The sequence below is a fragment of the Agelaius phoeniceus genome, chromosome 9 (assembly GCF_051311805.1).
Source record: "Agelaius phoeniceus isolate bAgePho1 chromosome 9, bAgePho1.hap1, whole genome shotgun sequence".
NCBI classification, from domain to species: domain Eukaryota; kingdom Metazoa; phylum Chordata; class Aves; order Passeriformes; family Icteridae; genus Agelaius; species Agelaius phoeniceus.
In genome coordinates, this window is record NC_135273.1 from 18,865,639 (window position 1) to 18,884,634 (window position 18,996).

General features: G+C 45.6%; 1 protein-coding gene across 1 annotated transcript; it reads left to right on the forward strand.

Moving 5' to 3' along the window:
• Positions 1-1,286: 1,286 nt before the first annotated feature.
• Positions 1,287-10,876, forward strand: HIF1AN (hypoxia inducible factor 1 subunit alpha inhibitor). The gene is made up of 8 exons (XM_077183132.1): positions 1,287-1,572; positions 2,517-2,767; positions 3,991-4,139; positions 5,804-5,949; positions 6,434-6,540; positions 6,938-7,001; positions 7,228-7,338; positions 8,463-10,876. The coding sequence occupies exons 1-8, from the start codon at positions 1,342-1,344 to the stop codon at positions 8,505-8,507; spliced, it is 1,104 nt and encodes a 367-aa protein (XP_077039247.1). The 5' UTR covers positions 1,287-1,341; the 3' UTR covers positions 8,508-10,876.
• The last annotated feature ends 8,120 nt before the right edge of the window (positions 10,877-18,996 follow it).

Consider the following 18,996-nt stretch of genomic DNA (forward strand, 5'->3'; position numbering starts at 1 on the left):
ACTATATCTGAGATACAGCATGCCTGAGATGGGGGCTTTGTTGCAGATAAAGAACAGGACCCTTTACCTATCGCAAAGAAAGGCCTATTGATGTCACTTTAATTCAGCCAACTCCCTTACAAACAAGTGTGCACTGAAGTTACTCAGTTATCTAATAAAGTTATTAACTCAGAGCCCAAAGTTCCAGTGCAGATGCTGCTGCTGTTTTCCATGGAGCAGCATTTGGAGCCTCTCCCACCTCTGCAGCCCAGAGAGCTGTGGGGACAGCAGTGTGGGGATAGCACTGGCAGTGCTATCCATTGACTTGGGCTCAGGCTTGGATTGTGTTCAGCTGCTTCTTACATCAGCTCTTCACCACTGGGTATTTATTTTCTGAGCTATGTTTGAGTTTTCCACAGCTGTGTTTCAAGATTCCTAAGCACCCAAATATATTTGCAAATACACTGTAAAAAATGTTGTTAAACTGTACAGCAGAAATGTTGTAGGTTTAAAACGTGAGAAGACACTCATTTTCCCAGAAACTAAGTCTATTAATAAATTTTGGAAGGACAAAGGGAAATGGCATTATTCTCATGAAGGCAAAGTTCTGTGCAGGCAGAACAAATCCCAGCCAGTGTAAGATGAAAACCACTGTATGCCAGAGGCCAAAATCTCCAGAGCTGATGCCTAACGTGGCGTGCATTCTTGGGAAATAGCGATCATCATTCTTGCTGTTTGCAGATTAAAACCCAAATGTAGACTTTGTCTCAATAAACATACAAGAAAATAATTCAACGGCTCAGCTTCAGTCACACAGTTCATGAAATCCTGCTAAAATGATGTAGCCGCCACCACAGGCTGGGTGTTAGTTGCACCAGGCAGTGCTACATTGTTTTTTGTAGCCTGTTTTTTGTAGCCGGTGTTAATTAAGGATCTCGTTTTCAGGCGCAGAGCTCCGCAGCGCATTTCCCGCGGCCGGGCAGAGGCAGCGGGCGCTGCTGTTTCCATGGGCAATGGAAATGCCCGAGGGCAGCGCTGGCGCCCGCTCCGCCGCCTTTCAGGGGAAGGGGCGGCCGGGGCCCGGCCAGGAGGCTGCAGAGCCGATCCTGCTGTTTTCTGCCCCTGCTGCGCTCCCAGCGCCCAGCGGGGCCTGGGAGCCTCGGGAAGGGACCGAGGCCCGGGACAGCGGAGCCCCTGCAGCCTCCGCCCGCGCGGGGGCGCTGCCGCCGCCGCCTCCGCCCCCTCTCTCCTCCCTCTCCATGTCCTCTGCCCTCCGCCCCTGCCCTCCGCTTCCGGCGTTGCCATGGGTGCGCAGCTTCCGCTTCCGCCTTCCTTGGGACGGGTTCTCCGGTGGAGGCGGCGATGGCGGCGGCCTCGTCCTCCTCCTCCTCCTCTTCCTCTTCTTCTTCCTCCTCCTCCTCCTCTTCCTCCTGCTCCTCCTCGGCGGCCGCCGCGGGTTGCCGGGAGGGTCCGGCGGTGGCGGCAGGGCCCGGCTGGAGCGACTCCCAGTTCCGCCGCTACTCGTTCGAGACGCGGCCCATCCCGCGGCTCAGCCACAGCGACCCCCGCGCCGAGGAGCTCATCGAGAACGAGGTGAGGGGGTCCCGGGCGCAGTCACCGCCTCATCCCGGCCCTGTCCGCCCTGAGCACCGCGCGGGCTCTGCTGTAGCCGCTGTCCCATTCCTCTCTGCTGTGGTGGGCATTTTTCTTCGGTGCTACAGCGTTGAGTTGTGAAATTGGCAGCAAACGTTTGTTTTAAGCCCTTTGTTGTCGGGATGGAAGTTGTGGGAACGTTGTGTAAACCCCTGGGCACATATTGATTGTTTTCTAAGTGCCAGCGACCACAGATGTAAAAGTTCCTTTACAGTGGTGGCTCTCGTACTGGTTTTCTGCCAGCTCAGTCTCCTTTTGGTAGGTTCGGTAGTTGGGTTTTTTAAGGAAAGTCTGCAAGAAGTTGTGTATGCACAGCTTGGGAACACAGTGCTGCCTTGGTTAGGTTGCTTACTGTTAGATGAGATAGGTGATGTACTTTGTCTTCCTTTTGTAGAGGTTCTTTTTTTGCTGTAGAAGAGATGGTCCGTTTTTGGATGGTGGTTATCTGCAGTCCTCTGAGAAAAGAGATGAGTTCTGTTTCTGGATTCAGAGGGATCTTTTTGCTGGCACATACCCTTCACAGCTGAGGCTGGAAGTGACCTGCCAGAATCTACCGTGTCTCCTGGCTACGTGTCAGGACCAAGCAGGCCCAGAAGTGTTGCCAGCTAGTGTTTGTCTAACCTTGCTGATGGAGACTGGCTAAGTAGATAGTGCAATCTGTTGTCCATTGCTACCAGGAGCTTACTGTAGGCCCAGGCCACCATTTTCTTAGAATTTCCTATCATGTCTTGCTTGGTTTTCTCCCCAGAACAAATATACGATTACTTCAAATGCCTTTTCCAATTCCCCATTTTGAAAGGGAGTTTTTGTGGGTGCAATAATGAATGTGTTTGTTCTTAAGTTCAAGAGGTCTTTGAATCAATAAACTTCCTGTTTCTCTCCAGGAGCCAGTGGTGCTGACAGATACAAATCTGGTTTATCCTGCTCTGAAATGGGACCTGGACTACCTCCAGGAAAACATTGGCAACGGGGACTTCTCAGTGTATAGTGCCAGCACACACAAGTTTTTGTACTATGATGAGAAAAAAATGGCCAATTTTAAGAACTTCAAACCCAAGTCAAGTAGGGAAGAAATGAAGTTTGCCGAGTTTGTGGACAGACTCAAAGAAATACAACAAAAAGGGAGTGCTGAGAGGTAAGTGGAGTGTGGATGTTTCTCTGTTTCTTCAGACCTAAGTAGGAGCTAAGTTTCTCTTCAGTGGGTGTTGATGATTAAAGTGTCATGAACTTTTCAGAATTTTTATTTGTTTCTTCTTAATGACCCTGCTTTTCCTGCAGGGCTTCTAGTTGACAGCAGCCTTGTTACCTTATTAGAAAAGTCAAACCAAACAAACTGTTCACACTGGCTGTAGGAATTTATTTATTTTTCCCCCCTCTGTTTGTATAGAGAAAGAATTAAGCTTCGCTTTTTTTTGGCAGACTGTGGTATTGGTAGAGAAGCTTGTTGTCTGATGTAAAGGTATAGGCTATGGCATTCAGGCTTTCCCACAGAATCCCAAGGCAGCTAGAGCTAACCCTCTTTGGGAATATAGACCAGGTTGTGCACGTGCTGTGTACTGGGGGTGATGGCCTGTGCCACTAACAGAGCTGTGGGTCACTGAGAGGAGCTTCAATTGGACATGGAATAGAACTGTCAGCAGCTTAACCCTTAGTGTTTTCAGTCACAGCCCTCTAAAAGGAATTACAGATATTTAATTGTGTCTTAATTGGAAGCAACACTGCCCACTTGTCATCTGTGCCTTTCTCTTCTTTCTCAGCTTTGGGTGTGCTTTTTCCAAGAGAGAAGTCAGTCCTTGCTCTTGGAAATGCATTTTTTTCCAGCATTGCAGACAGCAGTCTGTAATACTCTGATTGTTGGTACAGAGGTTAGATTCCTCTGATCCTCTATGTCTAAATGTACTCATGGCTTTAAGTAACTTGATACTGAAATGTGCAGGCTCTCCTGAGCCCTCTTTTTCCCTCATGTAGTTCTGCTAGAAGAGGTAACTGATATTGCAGGTGAGTTAGAGGGGTGGCATTCATCTAGGGATTTATTTGATATTTGATAATGGCCAGTCTGTTTAGAGTTTCTTCCTCCTGCCCTGCGAGAGGGTTGTTCTTCCTTAAAATTATCTTTTTCCCTTGTCATTGTTCAAGTTGAACCAAGATCTGTTCTCTTGTGTACTGGGAAACCTTACAGCAAAGTTTGTGGACTTTTTGAAACTGTTTTCTTCCACAGGTATTGAAGCTGTGTAGTGACAGAACAGAATCTCTAGGAAGTACTTCTCTGTTTTGAAATCTTTCTGAAGAGACAGAGTATGTCTGTGCTCATGACAAAGTTTAATACTTGATTTCTGCTTTCTCTCTTGGACAATTCAGGCTATATCTACAGCAAACACTGAATGACACAGTTGGAAGGAAGATTGTAGTGGATTTCCTTGGCTTCAACTGGAACTGGATTAACAAGCAGCAAGGGAAACGTGGCTGGGGTCAACTGACTTCTAACTTGCTTCTTATTGGCATGGAAGGTAAATAGCTTCCTCAGACTGAAGGAGAAAGGGAGAAGATTGCATCAGCAGTTCTGTATTTCAGTTCCAGAACGTCTTTCAAATGGATTTTCCCCTAGATCTGTGTGTTCCTTTAGAGGAGGTAGTGTAAAGCTTTGCTGGGAGGAGACTGTTGTCACACCTTGACTTGGGAAACAAGGAAAGGAATAGTCTGTATTTTGCCAGGGATGTACTGTGAATGCCTGAATGTAATGTGCTCATGGAAAGGCTCTGTGTGATGCTGGTGGGACTGTGTTTCTAGTAACTGCTAATGATATCCTGGGATCTGTTTTCTGTTTGCATGCTTCAGGCACTGTAGATTTAAAAAGCTCGAAGCCTGCAGATTCGAAGTGCAGAAAGGTTTGCAACTTGAACAGTGTTAGACTTCTGGGCTTTTCTGAGTATGTCCAATGTCTGCCCAGGAGGAAGTCTGATTATTTTGTGAAGCCTTTATTCTTATTTGAGCTAGTACACTGTGAGGAGGAATTCTCTTTTGATTAAGACCTGATTTTTTTTTCTTGAGAGCCTATAGGACAGTGGGAAACTTGAAGATGGGTAAATTCTAAAAGTATTTGGATAGAATAGAATTCCAAATTCATGTGGAGCCTGACTAAGAGGCAAGTGCCTTAGAAGACAGAGAAACCACTAGACTGTTGACAAGGAGAACATTCTTTTAGAAAGTAATCTCGATAACTGGGGAAGACATGTACACTGTTCTGTGAAGTGGGAGAGCCAGTAATCAACATGGCCAGTATATCCAATTATAATTGTTCAGTTACACAACTTGGATGGTTTTTTCCCCTTTGCACCAAGTCCTACTCAACCTACAGTAGTTTGTCTTTGCCACTTGTTTTACTAGCTGAGAAAACATAATATAAAATCAGTGGACCAACACTTCCTTACAGGCTATATAGTCACTAAAATCTTATTAACATGTTAGTACAAGAACCAAGGAATTGTCTTGAGCCATCATGTGCTAGAAAAAAGAATCTCTTTAGAGCAGCATGTGATCATATGATCTATTTAATGAAATTATGGGGTTAACTGTTATCTTAATTCTTGCAGGCCAAGAGAGTAATATCTGAATTGGCAAACAGCCTGAAAAAAGGTTGTGAGGGGTACAAAACAACCCCCTGCATTTAAAGATTTGATTAAATTTCAGATCTAGTGGCAACAGTCAAGCACTGTTAATCAGATTTGAGCGGGTGCTATTGGGAGCTCCATTGACAGAGATTGTTTAGTTGTTTTCTTGAAAAACTTCTGGGACTTTTTTTCAAATCCAACCACTGAACTCCTTTTCTCTAGACTAATAATCTTTGACAGTCTGTTCCACAACTTGTGATTTAAGCAAAGTGTTTTATGAAAAAGCTGCCTATCAACATTCAGCATCTGCTGTTCATTGGAACAAGCTGGAATTCCTAACCCTGTAGAGCATAAGTTGCTGAGTATGGATTTAGAATGGAAATTAAGTGGAGTAGCAGCTCCTCAATAAAGGCTGATGATAGGGTGTTTGTAACATTCCTATTGTCATTTTCCTTGTTTAGTTTCTGAATATGTGGGAGTATATTTTCTGTCTTCAGCAAGGAATATAACTTGCATCCCTTTCATACCTGAGAGCGTCTTGATTTTCTTTTCTCTCTGTGTAGGGAATGTGACACCAGCTCATTATGACGAGCAACAGAACTTCTTTGCTCAGATTAAGGGTTACAAGAGGTGTATCCTGTTTCCTCCTGATCAGTTTGAATGCCTCTACCCTTATCCTGTGCACCATCCATGTGACAGACAGAGCCAGGTGAGAGTAGCAGATCTGTTCTCTGCTCCTTGCCAAAAATGGGCATTTGTAAAGATGCTAGGTGGGAGGAAGCTGCACTGGAGTTAAAGCTGCAAAACACTTGCTGAGCTTTTGCAAAACCTCTGCTCAGTTTTGTTAAGTGGGGAATGCATTGGTGGTTTTCTGTTTGTGTCTGGTTCCGACTTGCAAGTGCTAGGGCCATAAAAACCTCCTTACTGATACACAGTGGGTCTGCAGTTGCTACGTCCTCTGTTCTCTTTCACTGATCACTGGTCAAACACAGATTTGTTGACAGACAAATTGCAAGATTCCTACCTATATTGCACTTGGAGGGTACTGCAGGACCTCACAGTAAAGTTAAGATACAAATGGAAATGTAAAAGTCATGTAAGGGGAGACCAGGATGATTTGACACTGAGAGCCAATAATGAGGATTGTCATTGCAGGAGATTCTTCTGAGTTTCTTAATGTTTTCTCCTATTAGGTGGACTTTGACAATCCTGACTATGAGAAGTTTCCAAACTTCCGGAATGTGGTTGGCTATGAGACGGTGGTGGGTCCTGGGGATGTGCTGTACATACCTATGTACTGGTAAGAAGGATGGCTGGACTGCACTGTGATAAAAAACAGAGGTTTAAAATGTTTTCTACTTAGTGTTGGGTTGGCTCTTAAGAGTATTTTGTTTTTACTTCTCCAGCAACTGTGATATTTTCTGTGATATCTTGGGCCAGCATGCTTCTAATTCCTATCTGTTGGATGGGAATAGTAATTCTCCCTGACACCACTTTAATTGTACATGTACTTACTAACGTGTGAGAAAAGGATCTATATTTAAATAAGGAGAGCTTTCCAGAAGTTTTGAGGTTCTTGATGCAGGAGGTATAGGGCCAGGCTTGTCTAGTGCTGTCTGAACTCATCATCCAAGGTATTTCACTATAAGCTACAGCAAAATAGTTTCTTTTCTTTTTTTTATGTGATTTCCATGCAGGTGGCACCACATTGAGTCTCTCCTGAATGGGGGGATTACCATCACTGTGAACTTCTGGTACAAGGTGAGTACAAGCACAGCTTGGTTCGCCCCATCTCAGATGATTTTTTCAGGTAGAGATGTATTGGGACACGTTGTCGATATGAGAACTTCGTGGCACCAAGTCCTTTGCTTCTGGAAGCTACTTTTTCCTCTTCAGAGTTGTGTGTGTGAAGAACTGGGTGACTGGGTACAGTGGAATAAGCTGCCAATACAGGAAGCGTGCAAATGACCTCTTTTTGATATTTCAGGGTGCCCCAACCCCAAAGAGAATTGAGTATCCCTTAAAGGCTCATCAGAAAGTGGCAATAATGAGGAACATTGAGAAGATGCTGGGAGAAGCCTTAGGAAATCCACAAGAGGTATGGAAAGAACCATGTGGTCACTGCTGTTGAAATCATTAAGGCATAATGCAAAACTTGAGATGACAGCTACTTGGCTCTCTAGGTGCCAGAGTGAGGGTGGGAAAGCAGGATTGCTCTTTGCTGATTCTTCCTGCAGTCTTCAGAAGGTCATTTGCTTACAAAACTGCAAGCTCTTAAAATTACAATTATGGAAAGGACCCCTACAAACAATGTTTGTTGTTCTTGTATGTGGGAAAAAGTGTACTTTGACTTTGGGCACTTCAGGAAAGTGTTGTTCCCAAAAACTCCTTAGTCTTCCGTGCAGCAATGATACCCATTTACAAAAAAATTTGAAACTGTTTCACCTGTTGAATCCAAGTCTCTTAAATAACAGAAATTTCCTCTATTAAGTCCTGTGCTCTTTAACATGTCTCTTGCTTGTGTCTGAATTCTTTGCAGTCTTAACTATCTGGTATATCAAAAAAAATACACTGAGGTACTAAGTCTAAAAAGACAGAGGTACTAAGAGTATGCCTTTGAAGATCTGATCATCTGAAAGTGGAAATGCAGGTCAAGGATAGAAATACTTTCATGGTCTGTAATCCTTACCACTGTGGAGAAACTCCTCTTTAGCCTTTCCCCTGAGATTTTTTTACTGCCGTAGCATTCTGAACTTCCCTCCATGATTAGGCAGTCCTGAGATGTGGGAGTGGTCTTGACTGAAAAAAAAACCTGTAGCCCCCCCCCCCCCCCCCCCCTTAGTGATCCCAGGGACCAGAGAGGATTCAATGAGTGAGAATGTTCCTTCTCTCCCTGAAAAGAGCAACCCGTGATGACTATTGATTCTCTTTAATAGCATCTACTTAGAAATCACAAAGGTTAGGTGGGAAGTGAAAATGTTTCGGGCATGTTTCCACTCTGGATGGAATGTTTTGGTGTCACCTGAAGTCAGGTGTTGACAGAGAACTGCAGTTTCGGTAGGGTATTTTAAGAATGTGTTCATGTGCGCCCCAGTGTTTTTCTAGAAAATACTTTGAAAGTGATTAGGTGTATCTTGGGCTCTGTGATGCAGAGGGAGCAGGCTCTGTGCTGCCATTTCTGTGTAAGTGTCCTGGCTAATGACTTGTTTTTGCTTTGAACAGGTGGGTCCCTTGTTGAATATGATGATTAAGGGCCGGTATGACTAATGCCTGGTGGCCCTGGCTGATGTTGGAGCTGCTTTGTTCACAAGCAATGGAAGATACTGAGCGCTAGTATTGCACGCAGCACTTAACAGACTGATGGGTTTCCTGGCCTGTCCTGCCCCCACTACAATAAAGGGGCTACTGGAACTGCAAAACCATTAGTACCCTATTCATCCTCCACTCTCATCTAACTGAACCTCCCAAGAAAGAGTCTGCACTTACTGGAAGCTGGATTCATGCTCACTAACTTGTTTATTTTCTTCCCTCTGCCCTGTTTGCCACAACAAGGAGCATGGCTTCTGGCACTCGGATGTGTTACTTCAGGATTTTCAGGCATATGAAGAAGAGCTTGGAGGATAACCAGGAGCAATATTGTTTCCTCAGCCTCGTGGGGTTTGGACCTCTTGGCTGGGTTTGTGTGTTGGTGGCAGCAGTGGATATAAGGCGGGAAATGTTAGGTTTCACAGTCCTCTGTTGTTAGAGGACCTGTCCCTGCTCAACTCTGGCACCTTTTTGTATTAATGGAAACGAACATGTGAGATGGCCTGTGTGTATTGAGCAACTGGACAAATGATTCAGTTCCTTCAACCTAAGACATCTATGCTTTGGATGTAGTACAGGGTAGAGATCAGAATGAATTTATCTAGTGTGTGAGCACCAAATCCTATGCTGTCCAAATAACATCTGTCTTGTATGAGTCTAGATAAATCTCCTTTCTGACAGCTTTTTCTGGGGAGTGAAGGCTTCTCTCCTGCTCTTTTGAAGCTGCAGTATGGTTCAAAGGAGATGTAGCATTATGAAGGGAGATGCATAAATGCCAGGGCACTCTCCAAGTCATGAATGATTAAGCCACATTTTTAAATTAAATTTCCAAGGGATGCTGAGCTCAACTGTCACAAAACAGTGTGAGATAGGTACAGAGCCTCACTTCTCCCCAGCAGGGTGCTGGCTCCTGAGACTAGCACAGGAAAGTGCCCTTTTTACTGAAACTGCAAGAACTCAAGTGTGTGTGGCTGCGCACAGGTGCGCACATTTGTGTGATTTTGTGTGGCTCCTGTCCATCAGTTAAATCCATGCCAGTGTGTGGTTCTCTTCCTTGTACAGTCATGTGAAAGAGTTCAGGGCGTTTTGTTTAAATGTGATTAAGTTTATCTTGATCCTTTTTGTGTTCCGGGACTTGACATGGCAGACTGGAAGTGACAAGACCAGAGCACAGGAACCAGAAGAGCCTCTGTTTGAGTCCTCAGTAATCACTCTGAAAAGTAACTTTGCTTTTCTGCTTCTCCTCTTCCATGCAGAAGCCTTAGGCTCATGTGGAAGCTGGCTTTTTATTCCCTGAGGTGTGCTGCACTGCTGTCCCTGGTTTGGGGAGCGGTGCAAAGATCTTGTACTTGTGATGTGGTTGTAATGGGTTCCAAAAGCTAGAGGTGGGAGAAGCTGTTTCATAGCCAATGTATCTCATCCCAGAAAGTAGAATTTGTTTTGTTGAGACCTCCCAGTGTTTCCCCTGTTGTGCTGGGCTTGTTCTGATGTGGGTTCTGATAAAAGTGTAACATGCTACTTGAGAAGTGCTCCATCTTTGGTCTCAGGTCCCATCTTTTTCTGGGACAGTTCATGCACCACTTGCAGTGGGCTTGTCTTTCACAAAAGTGAAAGGCTTCTCAAACAGGAGGAAACAGGAGGTCCTGAGGCAAGTTTTCTGGCTGCTTTACTGGTCAGAATAAATGAAGTTTAATTGGCAGCTACAGGGTCCTTGTTGAAGAAATGTGTGTCACTGAGTAGTCTGACTGCCATGTTGCAGGCTCTCCAGAGCTGTGGTTAGATCCAGACGAAGGTCACTCAGCTGGATGCTTATCAATGCTCAGCCTTTGGACAACTGGGGAAGAACCTTTTGACTGGCCAAAAGCAAGGCCTTCCCAGGAATCTTGGGCACATGCCCTTTGTTGAAAGATGCTCAAATTAAATCCCATTCTGTGCTATTTATTCAGCACATGGTAGTCTTCAGTACTGCTTGTTAGACACCATCAACTCTTGAAGCTCAGGGTGGGAGTTCATATCCCATGTGGAGAGAGAATGGTACTTACAGAACTTTTAGGATCCTTTTTTTTTCTTTTATTTGCCAAAGGTCTAACTTTTAAAGTGTCTGAACAGGTTTTGCTGCACTTGACTTTGTGAAAGCTCATTTACAATGCACTGATGGACTGACTCCCTCCCCCTTCCCTTTTCACCTTGTGCTTTCAATGCCCCTTGCCATGGTATTGGGAAGCTGTGTGTTCTCTGCTAGGGGTGTGTGTACAGGGGGTGGGGTGTGACAAACACATGGTACCTTCTGAAGTGTAGTTCTTAAATACAACCAATGTTGAACAACAGAATGGTGTGGCTTTTATTTTGTGAGTGGCTGTGTAGAAGGGCTCTATAAGGACGTGTGTCTAAATCTACCTTTCAGTCTGACAACTCCACTTGTGTTCTTCACTGGTGAAGGCTGTTGGTCTCCAGAACTGCCTTCAAAACAGCAATACCAATTGCATTATTATGAGTCTTCACAACTTTCACCATACTACTGCCAGAAGCCTGAAAGGAAAACTGAGAATAAGATAGTGTGCTTGTACCCTGTCAACAAGAAGTGTTGGTGGGCAGGGAAAAATTCCCTTCCCTGCTGACCTGAATGGTGTCACCATACTCTGACTGGATGATGGAGCAAACTACACAAGCAGGCCTGATGAACTCAATTAATTGTCCTGGAGATTTTGGGGGGAAGCTTATTGTGTGTACCTGTGCTGTATGTTAGCAGCCTTGGGAGATGGAGTCCTCTCTACCTAGTAAACAGAAGTTATTTTACAGTAATATTAACTCCACAGCAATCTTGAAATGTAACCATTGGTGAAACGCTGACTAATTCTGAACAAATGGCTAAGATGTAGTAAAATATGGAAGAGTCGAATAGTAGGTGAAGGATGTTGGCATTGTGGGAGAGCGAGATGCCTCAGCCTGGGCCACCGCAAATGGCACTCTCCTCACACCCTTGGGGGACAGGGTGAATGTGAAGGGAGTAGGAAAGCCAAGTGCAGAAGTCTGACTCTGGGTGCTCACCCTTCCCTGCTGTGCCTGCTGGGATCATCATCTTTGAACACCCTTGCTTGTGCTCCACTGAACTTTGTGATCTACTATGTCTGATCCTTTCAGCTCTGCATTGCCTCTTGGATAACGTACAGGTGGCATCATAAAGCTCAGAAATGTTTTGGTTGTGCAAAGAGCAGAGGAAACTGAGATGAGAACTGTGTCATTTGAAAACTAGGTCAGAGGCCAAGATTTTTCACTTGTACTTATAGTCTTTTTCTTGTTTTATTTTATTAACTTAGGTTCCTTAATACCTTTATTCTCCCTTTTTTTTTCTCCTCATTTCCCTGTTCCTTGAAAAGAGGGATTCTTCTGAGGAGAAGTCTTAATCCTTGTAAATCATAGCTGCAGAATCTTTCCTGTGTAAGGAGAAGCACATGGATTTTTTAGCTGATCCACTTGTTCACCCCCTTGTTGATCAGGGTCATGCTCAGCTTAGGTATATTTGGAGTGATAAATCAGGTCCAAGGCGAAGCCAAGAGGTGAGGATCAGGCCTGGGCTGAGGAGGTATCAGACACAGCTGCAGTGCACTCTGACTCAGCTGGGGGCAAGGGGTCACCCTTGGCATCAAAGCAGCTCTTGAGAGAGAGAGAGAGGGGCAGGCCTGGGCAGAGACTTCTTTTGTTTGCAACGGCTCTTATCAATGGCCAAGCTGACCTTGAACACAGCCAACTGTCCTTTAAAGCCCTAGAATGGGGGTAGTGCTCTCAGGGTCTCAGTAATCTCCTGGCAGGCCTTTGTTAATGCATGGTCTCAGCTCTGGAAGCAGAGCAGCAATTGCAGCAGAGGTATTGCCTTTGCTCATGTGTTTCTACACTTAGAGAAATGCATTTCTGCCTCGTGTGTGTGAGAAGCTTCCTTGCACTCTTGCTTCTGGTCTTCATCTTCTGTTGCTGTTTCAGAACAGAAAGCAATCTTCCATCAATGTCCTCAGAAGCTCTGAAGCCACCATCTTCCCTGGGCACTTCTCTGCATTGCTGCTGCCTAGACTGAAAGGGAAAGATGCTGTTACTGTGACAAACACATGCAAAGTAAGTTCTAATTACTGCCTCGAAAAGTCAAATATTTGTTGCAAGCAGAGGACTAATTGTGGGGGGAGGGAGCGGAAGTCGAGGCTCTTGGAGTGAAAGTGGAACAGATGCCCGGACGCCTTGGGGAAACGCAGCTTTCCTCTACAAATCAGAGCTTTAAATTACAAGGCTTTTACCAACGAGAACAGTTGTGGGAAGTCGTCTGCTCTCATTTGCGTAATGGCTTCTGTCACTGGTGATTAGACACAGGATGAAGGAAAAGAAATTTGACAATTAGGAATGAGCGATCATTAATCAGAATCTTTGTTAGAAGGAGGGAAGGGGGGGAGAATATCCCACAAACAATGGAGGCAGCCACTAGAGCCACCGTGAAGTCCACAAGATGCATAACTAAGTGCTCCTGTTGCTCCACGGAGCCATCTCTGCCTAGGTACAGAGCAGCAAAGAGGGTTTTGTGAGGCTTGGAAAGCTTGGGGAGGAAGGCAGTGAGGCAATATCCTTCCAGTCCTACTTAGTAAGGGAGAGAGCATATCTGGGAGACCAGTCCTTCCCCCACTGACACCTTGCACTTCCATCTCGATGCCTGGCCACAAACTGACAGCAAAAACCACAGAAACAAGGTCTTAAATTTTCTGTCTCCTTTCTCCACATTTTGCATGCAGTTTGTGGTGTGGAAGAGAGCAGGCAGGGGCCTTGACTGGCATGCAGCAAGCTTAGGATAGGCAACATGAAAGCAGTCTCAGGCTCTTTTCCTGATAATGTCATTTTCTACAAGAGCAATGAAGAACCTGATGGACTGCATGACAGGTAAAGAAAAGAAGGCAGTGGTGACTTCTCTGTGTCTGTCATTTGCTGTCTTGCCTCATCATCCACTCATGCACAATCCACTATATGCTTTTGTTTGGGTTTTGTTGGCTTTGATCAAATTATCATACATATGGAATCTATGTTACCTGGTTTTCCTACAGCTGTCATTCATGGTCTTGTCAGGTTAAACACTTTGGTGTAGTTTGCATGAAGAGGCATTGCCTCTGATTAAATCAGCAGTTCTAACCTGGGAGGGGGCATGACAGACCGTTTGTGGCATACAGTGTTGGTTGGTTCATCTGAACACTTAAGCTTACTGGATCCATTGATTTCAGTGGCAGTTCCTGTCTTTGCAAGGCTGGGTCATTTACTTGAGGTGAAGGTCTCCATCAGGGTGATTATTCTTTCTGCGACTGGAAATCAAAGCAGATACAAAGGCAAAACAGTGGGAGCTCATACCTGTGGCCCACTGGGCCCAGGACGCTGCATTCCAGCAGAGAGGGACTGATAACAGACTGAGTGAGCTGAGCTACAACCCACAAAGAGGACTTTCCGAATTTGTCATCTCTTCCGAGCAGCAAGAGGTTTTGTTGTTTAGTATTGTTCATTTTTGTGCTGGTGAATGCTTTGCTTGCTAAATAAACAGTTTTTTTCCACTTTTCTCCAAGGAACTATTTTCCCAGACCAGTTAGGGGAGGGGCTTGCTTGAATCTGCTTTCTAGAGGAACCCCTTTAGAGGTTTTCTCCCAAATTTGCCCTAAACCAGAACAAAAGGGGAGAGCTGAAGCCATGTTGTCTCATTCCCTGCTGGCTCTGAGCTCAGACAAATGAGAGCAGCTTAGATTTTCAACCTCTTCCCATGGCTAGTGTTCACCACAGGAACTCAAATGAAAGAGAGAACAGTAGATCTCAGGACAGGATCAAGCAATGATCTAACAGGGTTTTTCATCCAGAGCTCATCATGACAGCAGTTAGGAGAATCACTGGTCACATTGCTTACGATAGGAAGATATGTCAGGTAGTGACTTTTATTCCCTCTTGAACACAAGAGGAAGGCTGCTCCTCATTTACAACACTTTTAATGTGTGCTTACATTTGGAGTGCACCTTGTGCTCTTTGTAGAGGGGGAAGGTAGGTTGTGCTGTAGTAGGTAGCAGGGTCAGAATTCACTTAACAAACTTGCAGTAAACCCTGAGCAATCAGACTTTGACATGGCAGGGCATTGCCCTTTCTGTAAGAAATGTCACTCTACTGGATGGCAGGAGCACAAGTGTGACTTTTGTCCCAGTGTCAGCTGTGTTTTTGGTTTTTTTTTCCTGAATAGTCAGGATTTGCCATTGAATGCCTTGATGGGGAGGACCTTTGGATGTGACTTAACCTCTTGGGAAGCCAGGAAGGGAGGCTCTCCTGTGTGTAGGTAATCTGTGTTACCAGATCTGCTGCATGCTCTGTGCCCCTTGAGCTGCTTAAGCAGTACTGGCCTCATGCAGTGAGCTGTGTGAGGGCTCAAGCTGAGCTGAAAGCAGCTAAAGGGGTGAGGTCAAATAGTTTGCTTCTATAAAAGGACATTCTCCATGTCCACAGAGAGGGCACATGGGCTGATAATAGCATCCAAGGGGATAGTTTCTGTAGAAGAGATTAGTAGCACCGGCAATGGGCTGATTCTGCTGCAAGTTCCCTTGCCAGGACCTCTGATATTTCGAAGCTGCTCCCAACCATCTGTGTTTCATTGGGTTAAAATCCTTCTGGCAGCAAAGAATTACTGGTGCTGGTGGTATTTGGGTCAAATGCCAGTCAATACAGGCTGTGGAGCTGGAGGCAAGGCCTTGCTTGGTGTTTGAGGTAATAAGCTTCTGGTCTGTCAGCTCACGGGAACTGCAGAGGTTTGTAGAACTGAGGTGTCACAGGACCATGTTACTTGGGCTGTCAGGTCTGACACTGCTCTGGTGGAGCAGGCCTTAGTGCTCTTTGAGCCTGTGTTTGGGAGTGGTGCACACCTGAGGAAGAAATCTCCAAGTGGAATTGGGGGCTGTGAAGGACCCATTCATCTGCCACCAGTTCACTCCAAGCACAGCCTGGGGCCTCTTGCTTCCAATTCCTCCCCAGCACAGAAGCAATCCTGTGTCTCCTGCTTTTGCTATTTGTTTATAGCTCTCCCCATCCCATCTGTCTTTCTCTTCTCCTTCCTCCCGTTCCTTTTCCCTCCCTCCTCCCCCTCATTCTCTGTAAGCGATTAATCATTTTGACAGGCTCAGCGATGGCCTTTATTTCCTTGAGGCAGCCAAGAAATGTCTGTGAGCACCTTCTCTGCCACCCCTCGTGTTCCCTTGCCAATCAGATCAGCCACTTCGCTTGGAGTGACTCCGTCAGGAACATGGAGAGGGGAGCAGGGGGGAAACTCCAGCAGGGTCAGCTGGGAAATGGGCAGTGGGGCAGCATCCAGTTGGGGTGCCATGTGGGCCCCCATTAGCTGTGATGAATATGTCATTTCACTATAGCTTGAATATGTCATACTTGCTCCCTCCCTCTCCTGAGGCTCCCCTTCAAATCTTGGTTTCAGTGCAAAGGCAGTTGAGAAGAAATTGGGCTTCTCAGGAACATATCAGCCTCCAACAGAGTGGCTGGAGGGAAAAGCTGTCAGAAGAGAAAGAAGAGCAGGCAGAGATCATCAAGAGAAAAAGAATGAGGATGATTTTGCAGATGGATGTGGAAGTCTTCCTGGGAAACTCCCTTTTGTCATGTGCAGGAAGGAAGTTGCTTCTGAGTCTCTGTCATGGTTCACCTGGACTTGTCATGTTGTCATAAGGATGCTTTCTATTCACCTGCAGCCTGAGAACCTCTTGGGCCACAGTACCTGCTCTTGCAAATGCCCTGTCACCTAACTAGGATGAAAATGGGGTACATCAGATGTGTGATAGTCCCAAAAGGATTTTATCATCTGCTGTTACCAAGCTTTACAGTACCCACTGTCCCATCAGCATGGAACCGAGGAATGCTATACATATAGAATTCTCTTCCCTCTCATGGATGAAAGCTGATATCCTCCACAGTGTGAATGAGAAGTAATAATAACCATTCTCCTTAGGGGCTCTGGGGATCTCTAGGGCCCCTTTGTGCAGGGCACTGGACTGTAACTAACATTTACAGAAGAGGTTGTGAAGGAGAGAAAGAAGATGTAGGTGATGTGCTAGAGGTCAGATGGAATGTGATGTAAAGATCTAGGACAAGGTGGTCAAGTATCATAAGGTGGGAGACTGAATACAGAGACTCAAGGGATCCTCTCTGGCTTCGTGCATTAAAACAGTAAATAAGCCTTGAGTTGAGCTTAGAAGAGAGTTAATAGTCTTATCCCAGATAAAAGGCTCTAGCATGAGACTGCTCCAACTCTATTAGACCAAGGAGCATGGTGGATAGAATGAGCTGTGCTTTCAAGTTGCCACATCTTGCAGTGAGAGGGAGGCAACAACACAGGGCCAAACCCCAAAGCTCAATGCAGCTTCTCCTTCGTGAGATGCAGCCAGGCAGGTGATAGCTCCCAACTGAGTCTAGGAAGCTCAGACCCTCTTACTATTTGCCATGTGAGCTTGAGTTCTTGCCCTACATGAAAGGCATGAGAGTTCTAGCAGCAGGCTGAATGGGCTCAGTGAAGCAGCCAAGGAAAAAAACACAATCTCGCTCCTACACCTCTTGTTGTTTGTTTCCTCCTCAAAAAAGTTGCCTTTTAGGTACAGACCTAAAAACTGATACAACCTGAGTCCCAAGGGAGGGCAATGAACTCATCTGGAATAAACACCTGTGCCCCTTGAGGGCTGACTGCATCAGATGTCTGGAAGGTAGGAAGTCTCCAACAAAAGAGGAGTTAACAGGCATTTTCCAGCAGGCAGTGTGTGCTCCCTCTGACAGACATGCTGCCCCATGTCTTGGGAGTGGCCTCTGCCAGGGTCACTGCTGGGTTTCTCTCAACCAGCATTTCTCTCAAGTAAATATTGATTTTGTGCTGGTGGTGCTAATCAGTGTTGTTGAAAGAGAGGCTGTAAATGCTTGGCAGAACAGTGGTGGCCCTTCTTGGCAGCTAGACTCTCTCATTTGCCTTGTTTTCTGCACACTTGTGCTCATGGGTCCAGGGTGAGGAACGCTGGCTTTGGACTGCCTGACTAGTGACCACTAACAGCTTTAGTGCCTCTTCTCCTGTGTAGGGTGGTTATGTTTGCTCCCATGAGTTCAGTCAAGGATGTTCATTAGCAGCAGACATGCAAACTGCCCCGTCCCTGCTCAGTTTGCATCCAGTAAGAGGTAGTAACATTTCTTTCTTGGGCATAACACAAGAAACAGTCTGAAGGCAGAACATAGATCGGAAGGCAGATGTTATCCCAGATAACCCAGGATGTAAGGGAAGTATCAGGTGATTCTATTTCTCTATGTAAAATCTTTTGTGGATGTTGTAGGCTATGTTCTTTGGTCTCCAGAGTCATGAAGAGCTTCCTCACCAAACTAGCCTTATGTCTGTCAGCAGAGCTGGTCAGCAGTGCCAGCTCAGGCAGATGGTGATGGAATGAGAGCTGTTGATCATGACAGATGTTTGCCACTTCCCCACAGTGAGTGTCCACACCAGGCAGTGGAAAGGGTGGGACATTGCAGGGCAAGGACTGTAGAAGCAAAAGCACTATTGCCACACCAGCACAGTATTGAGGCTTGGCTCACTGCTGCAGCTGAGCCAGCATTCTCTGCTCTGTGCTGTGCTGAACTGGTGAAAAGAACAAGCTCACATGGGGATGCCAGTGTTGCTGTGTAGATCATGTTGCCTCTCCTCTCCTGGAAGACTGACCTGGTTGACAATGTGACTTGCCTAGTTGCAAATGGGAAGGTTTAGCCATCAGGAGTTGAAATCCCCCACAATAAGACAAGCTGGACTATGTCCAGTTAGTTGAAGACTAAATGAGAACTTGCCTTCACTTTTCGGGGTTCGGGATCTAATTTCAGAACTTGTCTGTGCTGCATGCTGTGCTGTTGCTGTCCCAATGGATTTTTTTCAGGTTCAGGTGCTAATCAACCTTGTAGCAGCCTGGGTCATCCTCTGTCTCCTGGAAAATCTGAGATATCCTTGGGTATTGGCAAGCATGTCCATGTTGTGTAGCTGTTCCAGACTTACAAGCAGCACCTGCTGCTTAATGGGAAAGCTGGAGCATGACGTTAACTTTGCACATTCTCTTAGGTGACTGAGGTGTTTGTGCCCTTGGAGACTTCAAAATTGGAGACCGGGTCAGTTGGTTTTAAGAATCTCACATTTTGCAGTGTCCATCCAGTGGAGACATTTGTGTCTGAGCTCTGTCTGTCTGGGCTGCTCTGAACATTATGGATGTGTTGCTGCTGTCTTTGCGGAGTGGATGAAAGTGTTTGTGGTAAAATGTAATCAAGTGGAAAATTGCAGTGCATATAAACACATATGGCACTCAATGACTGGGCATTAGGCACAGTGACTGCAGGCAAAAAAAAAATTATCTGTAAACGTTTCGCAGCAAGTTTCAAAATCTTAAAG

What these genes read in the sequence shown, in the direction of transcription:
- HIF1AN (XM_077183132.1), top strand. Translation starts at nt 1,342, where the DNA reads ATGGCGGCGGCCTCGTCCTCCTCCTCCTCCTCTTCCTCTTCTTCTTCC. An exon ending in CATGTGACAGACAGAGCCAG is followed by an intron (nt 5,950 to 6,433) that starts GTGAGAGTAGCA and finishes TTCTCCTATTAG; the next exon opens with GTGGACTTTGACAATCCTGA. An exon ending in CTGTGAACTTCTGGTACAAG is followed by an intron (nt 7,002 to 7,227) that starts GTGAGTACAAGC and finishes TTGATATTTCAG; the next exon opens with GGTGCCCCAACCCCAAAGAG.